Source organism: Zootoca vivipara, chromosome 10 (genome assembly GCF_965207765.1).
Source record: "Zootoca vivipara chromosome 10, rZooViv2.hap1.1, whole genome shotgun sequence".
Lineage (NCBI taxonomy): Eukaryota > Metazoa > Chordata > Lepidosauria > Squamata > Lacertidae > Zootoca > Zootoca vivipara.
The window spans coordinates 46,762,027-46,774,939 of record NC_142593.1 but is presented as its reverse complement, the minus strand read 5'-3'; the positions used below and the strand labels follow the sequence as shown (position 1 = coordinate 46,774,939).

The window sequence follows — 12,913 nt, the reverse complement described above, 5'->3', positions numbered from 1 at the left end:
GAGCAATTTATGAACACGAGTGACCCTGGAATAGAAATAAACAAAAAGGAAAAAGGAAACTCTCTCTCCCTTTGGGGGGGGGGCGTTTAGGAGAAATGTTAACAAATTGCTTGAGGCTGTGAAGAGCAGTGCATTTTGAGATCACTGCTCCATGGGAAAGGGTTTGCTTTATTCACTCCATCTAATGTAATGAAGCATGTTGCAAACCGGGGCGTGGTGAGCTCAGGGTTGAGCATGTGCAATATCCCTGCATATAGAGGAAGTACCTTTGAATCAGTTGAGGCATGAATGTTTTTCTATATATATATAAAAAATCTCTTGTACCTTAAAAGGAAAAAAAAGAACTCTTTTTTTAACGCAGACCTTACTAACCAAACTAACAGACCTCCCTTTTCTGGCCTGTGACACTTCCAGCATGACCAAGTCTGTAGATTAAGTTCTGAAAGAAGTGGAACTCCAAAAAAACGCAAAGCCCCACCACCACCTCCTGTCAGTCCTATCCAGGTAAAAGAGCTTAAGTCCAACCTGAACACATTTGCAATGTCTAGACGGGGATGGGCGGGTGAGGAATGTCCTGACGGGAATAGAGCTGGTTAAATTTGCTTTGTGCAAATCCTTTTTTAAAAATGTGCGTCTCATGTATCATGGGCGAATTCTCATAAGGATAGAAATAGGACGGTCTGTTGTTTGAAAAACCATCTTGGTTACGCTTTGCAGGAGGACCGTTGGGAATATGACCAGATCCTAAGTTTAGAGCAGTGGGGCTTATAAAGGTGCTTACATGCATTAAACTCTGTGACAGTCTTGCTTTTTAACAATCAGCTTTAAGATTCCCCCTGGACGGATGCAAACCAGCTTTGCACATGAAGAGCACGTAGCATCTTAACAAGAAGTTTAATATTAAACTGAGCCGTTGCTTGGGTGATTGTCTGACTGCATGGCTGCTGCTGGCTAAGGACAACTTCTGTGTTGTCTTGCTTGTATTGGACTAACAGAGAGCGATGACTTCTGCTAGCAAGAGGCAGTTTGTGTCTCTGAAATGCATTCATCTTTTGCAGCTTAGCGACCTGTCCTCTCCGCATTCAACAACTTCAACCCCAGTGTCTGGGAAAGGCCAGTCTTCATTTGCTGAGCACGGATCCAAGGTATACTCCATTTTTCAACTCTTGCTTCTGGCTAAATGTAAACCCTGTGTGTTTCTAGTGAGTTGCTTAAGGCAGTGTTTCTCAACCTTTTTTGGGCCACGGCACACTTGTTCTATGAAAAAAAATCCCGCGGCACACCAACTCTGTGCCGCCCTATATTTAGTTTAGTTTGGAGGGGAGACGTAATCATTACACACACGGGTGCAAAAAGTGCATGGTGTAAAAGTTGGAGTTTAATGGCAAAAGACTGTTGAAGGGTTCCTTTGCGGGTCTGTTCTGCATTATGTCCTTGGCGGAGCCACTCGCCGCCTTCTCCCCGTGCGCGCAGCCCCGGCGGCGGAGTTTCTGCAGCGGAAGGGAACAAACGACGGACCGACCTCCAATCGGTCCCTGTCTGTGTGGGCTGGGGCTTCTTGGTGAGGCTCCCTTTTGAGGCTCCCACATGCGGCTCCGGAGCCGCGGGTTGCCAACCCCTGGGCTAGCAAGAAGAGCACCTCACCTTCTGCAGGACTCCTTGCCGAAGAGGCCGCTCACTCCTGCGCCGACCAAAAAACTCCCGGGCGCCACCAGCAAGAGGAGCGAGAGCGAGACAAACAGCCGCGGTGGTGGCTGTTGAGAGCTGCGCTCGCCCCGCCCCCGTCGTGACCCGGCCGGCTTCCTTTCCGGCGGGTCAGCGCCCCTAATGGCGGCCGCCAGTCACGTGACAGGGCAGCAAATCGCCCTTCTCATCGCCAGCGTCTCCCGGCACACCAACCAGCGTCCCACGGCACAGTGCTGTGCCGCGGAACAGCGGTTGAGAAACGCTGGCTTAAGGTGACAAAAAGACTTCATCACCCCAAGGAAGGAGGGTGAAGCTTCACAATTGTGACCTAAAGCTCTCCGAAGGAAAGCGTAGCTGAAAATCAGTAAAACCCAGGGGGTTGCGATGTGAAATGTACCATTGGGAGTTGCGTCTTGCTTTTTTGATGTCTTTGATATCTTCCTGCAGGGCCTATAAGATGGAGTTGTTCTGCCAGGCTTTTAGTTAGGGCTCAGCCTGACTCCCCTTCTCTTTTTGTATAAGAACTAGTATGAAAGAGGCCTCGCAGCATTCTCACAGGCCCATATAAGAACAGCGTAAACAGTTGGGCCTGATGAACATTTACTGTTCCCAACCGTAATCCTGCGGAAAGCCATATAATTAGATTTTAATTTGATCCTGACTTGTTTTTAGGAGGTAATTTAATTATTGTTTGATTTTATACCAATGTTATATATTTGATGTTAGCCGCCCTGAGCACAGTCTCGGCCGGGGAGGGTGAGATACAAATAAAAGTTGTTGTTGTTGTTAAATAGTAGCTTTGGGGAGGCAGTCTAGATTAGGGCTGCAGCACATCAGCAGGGGGAGGCTTCCCTCTTCCCCTGCCCCCATGCTGAGGTCCTGACAAAAGAATAATCCTCTCCCCTAAAAGTACTGTTGTTTAATAAAAGACAGTTGTGTTGCTCCCAGTGTGGTGTAGTGGTTAAGAGCGGTAGACTCTTAATCTGGTGAACCAGGTTCGCCTCTCAACTATTCCACATGCACCTTGAGCTAGTCACACTTCTTTGAAGTCTCTCAGCCTCACTCACCTCACAGAGTCTTTGTTGTGGGGGAGGACGGGAAAGGAGAATGTTAGCCGCTTTGAGACTCCTTCGGGTAGTGATGAAGCAGGATATCAAATCCAAACTCCTCCTCCTCCTCCTCCTCCTCCTCCTCCTCCTCCTCCTCCTCCTCCTCCTCCTCCTCCTCCCAAGTGACCCGTTTAGCATCCTGTGTTGTTAGGCCGCCAGTGGTTTTCTTGAAACCAAAGAACATACCAGTTGTTTAAGCAGTAGGCGTGCCTTTTGTCAGCTAGGAACGAAGAGCACCTTTTATGTCCACTTCTGGATTGGGATTAACCTGGCCACTGTAGTCCAAACATTGTAACCTCCAGACTGCACTACTGCAATGCGTTCTATGTGAGGCTGCCCTTGGGCCTGGTCTGGAAACTCCAGCTGATGCAGAACGTCACCACTAGACTGTTGATAGAGGCAGACAGCCAATAGCATGTGATATCTCTGCTGAAACATCTGCACTGGCTGCCCATGTCCTACCAGGCTAGTTTCAATGCCCTGAGCATCTTGGGTTCGGGATACCTATTGACACTAATACGCATGACTAACTTAGGGCCAACAGTGGGTGGACAGTTGAATTCAGTTGAATACAGTCCATTAAGTTCACATTTGATAGGCAAATGTATTTGCTTGCTTTTAATCAAACACCTGCCTTTTAACTATCCCAAAAGCTGAAAAAGCTCCAGCTGATTGACAGTTCCTGACTAAAATGCATTGGCCGTTACTTCACAGGGGGCCAGGATTTTGATGTGCACGTATTTGTGCTTTTTGATGAAGAGTGCCATGTTGTTAGCCCTCTTTTTAAACAAATGTTTATGTATTTTGCATTTCAGCAGGAAGATATCAGTGCCATTCACTCTGATGGCAAGGATGGGATGAGCGATAGTACTGCAGGTATGGTATAAGACAGATGTTTTGGCTGGCCTGTCACTTTCTCCTTCCTTACTCACCCACACCAAACAACCTACCAACCAAAAAAAGGTGCCTTCTCTCATAGAAAGCTGCCATTTGGCATCATGGTCTGTTATGCTAGGATTGTAGAATTTACAGAGTTGAACCACTGCCCCATTGTTTTTCAATCTTGACCCACCTTGCCTTGAAATTTCCATGGAAGAAGGCTCTGCCATCTTCCTAAAAATCTATGCATAGTGTAGCATGTACAAAAGTAGCATTTTATTTTGGACCGGGGTGGTGGTGGTTCTGAAACTGGTCTGAAACTGGTTTTCCAGGCTAATGTCCATTGTCCATGGGATTTTCACCATAGAAGTCTCAAGACCTAGAGTGACACAGCTGTGAGCCCATAGCTCATTCTCTGCAAGAGATCTGTGCAGATCCTTTTCAGTAGCAACCACTGGGTGGGGGGTGGGGTGGGGAGCCCCATGCACTGGCAACGTGTAACCCATAACAGAATACCACAAGAGAATGGGAAAAGGTTCTCCATCCCTAGTCCAATAGTTAACTTGAAAATTTGCAGGCTAATTCACAAAAAAGACTAGCAAGTAGAGACATTCCTTTGCTTTCTTTTTCGCTCCTCCCCCCCAAACTTCCCTTCCATTTCCAGATTTGCTTAGCCATGTGTTGACTGAAAGCCTAGAATGACAAATTGTATTGTATTCCCTCTCCTCCCCCCTTCCGTTTCGCTTTTAAAGGTGCTGATAGTTTATTGGATGTAAGTTCAGAAACAGAGCAGCAAGACTTGCTTTTACTGTTACAAGCAAAAATTGCATCTTTGACCTTGCATAATAAGAAACTGCAAGAAAAATTGCAGGTATGTATTAGCACCATCCATGGCACTGAACAATAACACATTGGGGGCATGTTTGCAGAAGGCAAAAAGGATAAGTTATTATGAGAAAAGACAATACGATCTTACAAAAAAAGGTAGTTGTTTAAATACTGCCACCTGCTGTCTCTACAGGCACGCGCACTCAAGTCAGAAGACCTGGATGCCACGCTGGATTCTTCTCGTTCCACCTGTGCGGAGTTTGATCACTCAACGGACAGGCTAAGTGAGAGCTCGGCGGCGGCTCAGGAGATCAGCTGCTCTTCGCTGAGCTTAGCACAAGCTCAGGAAGAGGCGAGCAGTAACGAAGTGAAAATCAGACAGCTGCAAGACAACTTAAAGGAGGTGCAAAAGAGGCTGGACAGCTCAGAAGCGAAGAGGCGGCATTTGGAGACGCAGCTTCAGTCCGGAACACTGGATACCCTTTGCTTGCTGAACAGCTCTGACATTTCTGAAAATGGCTCCGACCTCAACCAGAAACTGAGAGAAACCCAAAGCAAGTATGAAGAAGCGATGAAGGAAGTCCTGCACGTCCAGAGGCAGATGAAGCTAGGCCTGGTGGCTTCCGAAAGCAAAGAGGTGGACCTGCAGGAGCTCAGAGCCACGTGCGAGGAAGTCGAGGCACTGAAGGAGGAACTGCAGAAGGCGCAAGAAGAGGGCGAGAGGCTCCGAGCGAAAGTGAGAGAGCTGGAGGAGAAGCTGGCGGAGAGAGAGAGGGATGCGGCCAGCACAATGTCAGCAGAAGAATGCGAGGAGATGAGGAGCTCCTATTGCTTGGTTATTGAGAACATCAACCAGGAGAAGGCACTTCTGATTGAGAGGTACAAGGAGGGACAGGAGGAGATCAGGAAGCTCCAAGAGAAGCTGAGAGGCCAGATGGAGTCTGGGCATGGTGAGGAAGCTGAGGAGGTGAGAGATGCAAAGAACCAAATGATCACCGAGTTGAACAGGCAGGTCAGCAAGCTCTCTCAGCTGTACAAAGAAGCCCAGGCGGAACTTGAAGATTGCAAGAAAAGAGGTGTTGCAGAGGATGCTGATTCAGGATGCATCCCTCTGGAGGAACACGAGAAGCTGATGGAGGTCACCGCATTGCAGAGAGAGCAAGCTGAGGGTGCCCTGTTGGAAATGAAGGCCCAGTACGCAAAAGTATTGAGTGAAGCAACCCAACTCCAGAACCTGGTTGATTCACAGAAGAAGAACTCTGTCTCCATAACAGAGCATCTCCAGGTGGTCACTTCTCTCAGGGCTTCGCTGAAGGAAATGGAAGAAGAAATCGGCGAGCTCAAAATGCAGATTCTGCACAAAGAAAGCGATGTGCAGCGACTGCAGAGGGAGCTCTTGGAAGAAGAAGCCGCTGTGTGCGAAGCTATGGTGCCCAGGGCATTGTATGAAGAGCTCCGATCTTCTTCAGAGGGAGAAGTCAATTCCATGCTGTCCAAAGTGAAGGACTTGACAAAAGAGAGGGAAAATCTGTCTGCAGATCTTGCTCATTTGAGGAAGGAAATCTCAGAAGTGAAAGGGGAGAAAGAGAGCCTCCGGACTCTCCTTGAAGCCAAGGAACAGGAAGTCAAAAGACTGCTTCACCAGTACCATCAAGCTCAAGAAGAGCTGCTTGAAATGAAAAAGGCCTCAGAGAGTTCCTCAAAACTAGAAGAGGATAAAGATAGGAAGGTTGGTAGATCTGATGCCTTAAGCAGGAGTCCTCAGTCTTTTGGGGGTGGGGTGAGCACATTTGAACAATAAGAAAGCATCATAGATCAAAAACAGTTGCCATGCAGAGGTATGCCCACTCATACCTGTGGTCACAAAGCACCGTATTCACAGCAGGCAAACTAAAGCTAAAAGACTAAAGCCCACAAACCTGAGTAAAAGGCAAAATATTCAGTGTGGAGTAGACTTATTGAAGTAAGTGGGCTTAATTCCCTTGATTTCAAGGGGTCTACTCCAAGCATGAGTTGGTCTCACCAGTGTCTCCTTAAACATGCCTTCTGGCAGTTTCACTGCATGTTTGAAATCATTTACCGGGGTTGAAGCAACAAAGAAACCTATGGTTGGCATTAAGTAAGATCTCTCAGCCAAATGCTTTTGGGAAGTTGTGTTTTATTCTAACCTTTAGCATGCTGTCTCCTGTTCTTTCCTCCCAGATAATGGACATGACAAAGGAAGTTAGTAAATTGAAGGAAGCACTGAACAGCCTGTCCCAACTTTCCTACTCAACTGGCACACCCAAGAGACAAAGCCAACAGCTGGAGCTATTGCAACAACAAGTCAAGCAACTACAGAACCAGCTGACTGTAAGTTTATAGATTATGTAATTGTGCAAATAAGTAGCTCTCTGCATCCACCAAGGTTTGACAGGAGATGGGGTAGTGGGTGTTATCTATATTTTCATCGTTCAAAGTGATGCAAAGTGAGGGTGGGCCAGAAACGCTCAGTCAGCCCAATCTACTTGTGAAGGTAAAAAGAGAGCTGACCTTGTACACCACCTTGAGTTCCTTGGAGGAAAGTGGGGGGGGGAGAGAGTATAGTAAATAGATAAATAGAGTGTTCAAACTATTTATGTGTTTGTTTGTTTGTTTGTTTGTTTGTTTGTTGCCTATCTGACTAGGTTGCCCCAGGAACTCTGGGCGGCTTCCAACAATTATAAAAACCACAGTAAAACAGCAAACATTAAAAACTTCCCCATACAGGTTTGCCTTCTGGTGTCTTCTAAAAGTCAGAAAGTTGTTTATTTCCTTGACATCTGATGCGAGGGCGTTCCACAGGGCAGGCACCAGAAGGCCCTTGGAGCTGGACCTCACCTCAGTGTCCGGGCTGAACAATGAGGGGTTCAGACGCTCTTTCAGGTATACAGGGCCAAAGCCCTGTATTATGTTGTAATAGTGTGATATCCCTTAGATGGGGATGTTTTGCAACAGAGGAGTGGAATGGGATGGATGGAACTGCTTCACCTTCCACTTCCCCTTAGAAACTTCTAGCACCATTGCTTAAGTAAATTTGGAGAGTACCTACATGTTTATTCTCTTCCTTTGTTTACAGGAAACAAAGAAGCAACACCAGGAGATAGTGTCTGTTTACAGGACACATCTGCTGTATGCTGTGCAGGTAAGAGAGCCTTCTTCAGGAATTGCCCTCACCTGCTTAAAGAACTCAGTAGATTATATCTGTATATTACTAAAGCAAATAGGTAGTGTTTGCATACACGACAGCCAGTGCAACCTCTCAAAGGCATTCCCTTGTCATGAGCACCTCTTAAAGTCATCCTTTCCCAGCCTGCTCCCCCACCCCACCCCCCAGATATTTTGAACAGGCCGCTAATATATTTTTATCCTCCATTTGTTTCTAGGGCCAAATGGATGAGGATGTCCAGAAAGTGCTCAAGCAGATCTTGACAATGTGCAAGAGTCAATCGCAAAAGAAAAGTGAAACAATTTTTGCCGATCCCTAATGGTGCTGCTGTAGAGATTGAGACTCGCCTTAAAATGAGATTTGATTGGCATCCCCACCCCCACCCCCAGGAGGGAGCTGTCACATGTCTCTGCCACTCTTCTTTCTTTATTTTTATGTACTATGAGCTAATGTGTTGTCATGTCTTCCCCTTGCCCCCAACCTAAAGTTCCCAGAGTGCTATTTTTGTGTATTGGAACACAGAAACGTACAACACTCCGTAAATTGCCATTACTTTAAATCAGGGGTGGTCAAAGTCTGACCTACAGTATTAGAAAGTGGCTCCATGCTTCCTTTGGTGCAAGCCGTTGGAAGTCTTGGCTTGCAGTGTTGCATTTTGGATATGAATAAGTACATCTTCCGGAGGTGGGGGAAGCGATGGATTTTTCAGTTCTTGGTTATCTAAAGAGGGGGGAACAAACCGGTTCATAGGTTTTAAAGACCCTCCGACGTCCAGGATAACAGTACAGTAGATGCAACTCTGATTTTGAAATTTCCACGGCATGTACGTATTACAAAACCAGTGATGTGTACTAACTTGATAACGTAAAGCGTAAACATGCAGGTTAATGAATTTCGAACACGGCTAATTCTGCTAAAACCCCAGTTTCTTTATCAAACAGCAGGTCAAGCTATCTATGCAAATCCTTGCAGTGCTATTGGCTATGGAGCTCAGGGGGAAGAAAAACCCAGCGTTCCAAACGACAAACAAGGGATCCGAATGAACTCATGATGTTTACAGTGAGCACTGTTGTCTCACGGTTCCTAACCTCACTTTTGTAAAAGATCTCCTCTACAATATATTTTTACTGGCCCTCAAATTTAGAAATGTCTTTTTGTAATTAAAGCCATTTGCCTATTTAACACTACTACTACTATCTGTTTTTCTGCAGTAGCCTTTAATACCAAAACAATTTAGGCGGTGGCCTTTTTCTCCGTCTCTCTCCCCATTCGTCCAGCTGTTGTAAAATGCAGCAGAGGTATCCCAATCCCCTGGGGAAAGGCTCTGTTGAAGCAGAATTGCCCAAATAATGTACAAGAGAGGAATTACTAGCTTTCTTGCCAAATGTTGTAACACCAAGAAGCACAGAGAAGCCTTGCGTTTTTCATTTTCAAGAGCAGTAAACATCTGTATGACATAGGAGTGCTCTTGCAAATTGCTTTCATGCCTACAAATCCTTTATCAGAAAAAGATAACACTTATAACTCTGTATGTGATATACACTCAGGTATGGATAGATTGGATCCAGCAACAGAGTCTCTCTCTCTCTCTTGATTTATTTTTATGAAAGTATACTGTGCGATTATCCTATTTCACCAGCCATTTCCATACCAGATTTATGTTGTAAACTGCTTTCAAAACCAGGCTCAAACCAGCATGACTGCTTTGGCATCTCCCAGCCTACCATGAGAATTGCAGCTTTCTGGGGGTCTTTTTTGTTGTTGTTGGAGACCTGCACATAACTAGTCAGATTCAATAGCAGTTTTTCAAGTTTAAAATCAGTTTGCAAGAGCACTCCTACCGGTATAAGACTCAGGGGGGGAGCCTTCTTTAAGGCCTTTAAGAAGAATTGGGAATACCATACGTGTGCTGCAACAGCGGTTTTGTGTGTCAGAGAGACCCAGAAGCCTGAACAACTTACATTGTACCTAAAGGGAATAACCATTTTGATTGTCATGTGTCTTCAACTTACAGCATGGTTTTACTCCCTATCGTCTGCCGCAGAGATTCCCAGAGCTCTTCAATAAGTGAAGTCTATAGGCAGGCAGTTTACTCAGTGCCTGAGGGACTGCCACATTTATCATGAGCTAAATTAGCCTTCCCTGGGACTACAGGTATGGTTGACTACAATTCCCATCATCCACAATCATTGCCATATTAGCTGTGGATAATGAGGGTTGTAGTCTTCTAGCACCTTGGGACTCAAGGCTGCATTAAATAGAAGCCTACCATTTTATACAGCAGCCAGATTTAAATGGATTAAGAGCATAGGATCTCCTGGGTCTTTATATTATTAATATTATTATTATTATTATTTGAGTCTCCTTGGTTTAACTAATACCTATTAATTTGGACAATGTTTCATAGCTAGATACCTTTTTTTAAATGTTCCAAAGAAATGTGAAAGTTTTGCTGCAGTACTTACAAAAAGATTTAAAAAAACAGGTCTAAAATATGCCAAGAAATGCTGCCAAGTATAAAACTTGAGGAACCATTTTGTAGGTTGCCTGACAAAAACCTTAGCTTTTTACCTTTTTTTGTTATGTGTATTTATTACGATTATCTTTGTGGAACATTGGAAATTGTACACTATAGCTTAGTGATTGTCCTTTGTATGTCATTTTATGAACGTTTCATTCCGCAAATAAACAGTTTTTTTTCTTTTTTAAATCTCCCTCTTCTTTTTGTCGAATATGCTTGTACTAGCACCCTTGTACTCAGTTTTGTTCGGGAATTCTACCCCCCCCCAAAAAAAAAAAAAATCAGTGCAGTTTTGAAAGGTTCGGTCCACCATCTGAACTCAAACGGGTGTCCAATTATATCCAACTATAATGAAAAACTGCTCTTTGGTGTCAGAAACCATAAGAGGTGTCTGAATGTACAGCAAACAGACAGACCACTTTCCAAAATATATCGGCGATTGGGACATTGTAGTGAACCCAAGGAAAGAAACTCAAATTATTAAAGAACATAAGAAGAACATGATGGATCAGGGCAATGGCCCACCTGGCCCATCATCCTGTTATCACAGTGGTAAGCTAGATGCCCATGGGAAGCCTGGAACCTGAACACAACACCTCTCTCCCATTCTGCAGCTTCCAGAAATGGGTGTTCAGAAGCACACTCCGACAGTGGGGAATTCTTCCATGAATTTTGTCGAATCCTCTTTGAAAGCCACCCAAGTTGGTGGCCACCTTTGCCTCTAGTGGGAACAAATTGCATAGTTTGTATGCTGTATGAGGAAGCACTTTCTTTTGCCTGCCTTGAATCCACCATCTTCATTGGAAGGCCATCTGAGAGGGAGAAAAACTTCTTCCTATCTACTTTCTTCATGCCATGATGCATTATTTTATTGACCTCTGTCAGGTCTCCTCTTACCTTTTCTCTAAACAATAAGCCCCAAATCTTGTAACCTTCCTCCACACCCTTGGCAATTTTGGTTGCCCTTTTCTGAACCTTTGTCTAGCTCCATGATATCCTATTTGATGTGAGGCGACCAGAACTAGGCACACTGTTCCAAGTGCAGTTGCTCCATGTATTTGTAGAACGACATCGTGATAATTAGCACTTTGTTTTTAAATTCCTTTCCAAAGGATTGCTGGCCTGGAACTGGTCTCTCCCCCCCCCCCAGCTGCTGCTTTGAAGAAGCCCTTCCTTGGGTTCTTTCCCCACTCAACCACCTGGAGCAGACATGCGTAGAAGCAACTTCTGGTGCCAGCTCTGCCCGATTTCCGGTGCCCAGACATGGGCAGAGCGGCACCGGAAATTGGTTCTGCACATGCCCAGACATGCGCAGAAGTGACGTCTGGTGCCGGGTGTCCCGTGTCCACATGTCTGGGCACCAGAAATCGCTTCTGCACATGTTTGGGCAAGCACAGAGGTGATTTCTGAAGCCAAGTGAGCAAGCAGCCAGTCGGGAGCTGCAAATCTGGGGGATTTACGGGATATTTTTCAATTTGGGAGACCAGCGGGAAACGGATTTAAATCCAGGTGTTTCCCGCGAAAAACGGGAGACTTGACAGCTATGCACATCGTGGATGTTGGCTTTTGTGGCGGATGCATGCTCTATATTAATACTATTGCCACAAGTTTGTCATGTAGTAGAGCAAAGAACTTTGATAACTAAGATGGCAGCCCCAGTGAGTTTAGATGTCACTCCATACTGCTCATCGCCTCTGGGTGGCCATAAGAGACTTTGATGGCAGCCCAGTGGCAACACTGAGCAAAATTACAGTCTCATGGGCCTGTATTGCTGGTGCCATTAGACCTTGTCATAAGCACATCTGGGGCACAGCAGTATACAGTAATTAAAATGGCGGCACCTGTGAGTACAGGCCCTGCACATAGGCTCAGAGATCTGCTTGATGCCAAGCAAGCAGCCTGCCCACCAACTACACACTAGCTTTCCTGTTTAGTGTGGATGTGTATACACACAGATTAGATGGGGAGGTGTGTATACATACATACACAAACACACACACACACACTTTTGAGCTGTAAATTAAACAAAGAGTCTGCTGGTTTCTCTTTAAGGTTTCCAGACTCAAAAGAGAGCAGGGCAATTAAAGGCACAGAAGTCCTGTCCTCTATTGAGTCTGGCAACCCTAAAAACAGAAGAGGACATTCCCAGGTGGTTTCACAATCAATTCCCCTTCCTTGGGAACTCTGGGAATTGTAGGCTTGTGAGATTCTCATAATTCTCTTCTTGTGAGGAGATCCTCATAATTCTCAGCACCCTTAACGAATTACAGTTCCCAAGATTATTTGGGGAAAGCCATGGCTTTTTTAAAAAGTGGTATTATACTGATCCAAACATTAAGGTGTGGATGTGGTAAAGTGTTGGGACTGTAGAATCTAGGCCTGGACTTCAGCTCAGCCACAAAGCTCACTAGAGTTGCTGCATTGAGATGTGGGGTTTGTTGTTAAGTTTTCCTGGTAATAACACTGGCACTTCTCCCTTGATTTCTGAAGCTTCCTTTTACACTGCAGTGCCTGTTACATTACAGAGCTGTGGCCATTTAGAATTTTAAATGGTGGAAAAGAACTGTGCGCCCCAACGGTTGTCACCATGAAATTACAATGCAACACTCGAACACAAAACTTTCCGAGCTAATAGGATTGCAAACACATTTGCTTTCTGGAAACAGCACTCAAATTCATGCTAAATTTCCACCAAGTCCCACC

The 12,913-nt window shown here is 45.3% G+C and overlaps 1 protein-coding gene across 2 annotated transcripts in view; it reads left to right on the top strand.

Moving 5' to 3' along the window:
- The window catches only part of RAI14 (retinoic acid induced 14), a 93,556-nt gene extending 83,157 nt beyond the window's left edge, over positions 1-10,399 (top strand). The window contains exons 11-18 of one of the 2 annotated variants that reach the window (XM_035100962.3): positions 415-504; positions 1,059-1,145; positions 3,611-3,671; positions 4,427-4,545; positions 4,696-6,231; positions 6,705-6,854; positions 7,600-7,665; positions 7,907-10,399. In XM_035100962.3, coding sequence (XP_034956853.3) covers positions 415-504; positions 1,059-1,145; positions 3,611-3,671; positions 4,427-4,545; positions 4,696-6,231; positions 6,705-6,854; positions 7,600-7,665; positions 7,907-8,008 — 2,211 coding nt within the window. In that variant the 3' untranslated portion in view covers positions 8,009-10,399. The remainder of the gene's footprint in view (positions 1-414; positions 505-1,058; positions 1,146-3,610; positions 3,672-4,426; positions 4,546-4,695; positions 6,232-6,704; positions 6,855-7,599; positions 7,666-7,906) is intronic. The other variant, XM_035100963.3, reaches the window with a different exon arrangement.
- Positions 10,400-12,913: the final 2,514 nt, after the last annotated feature.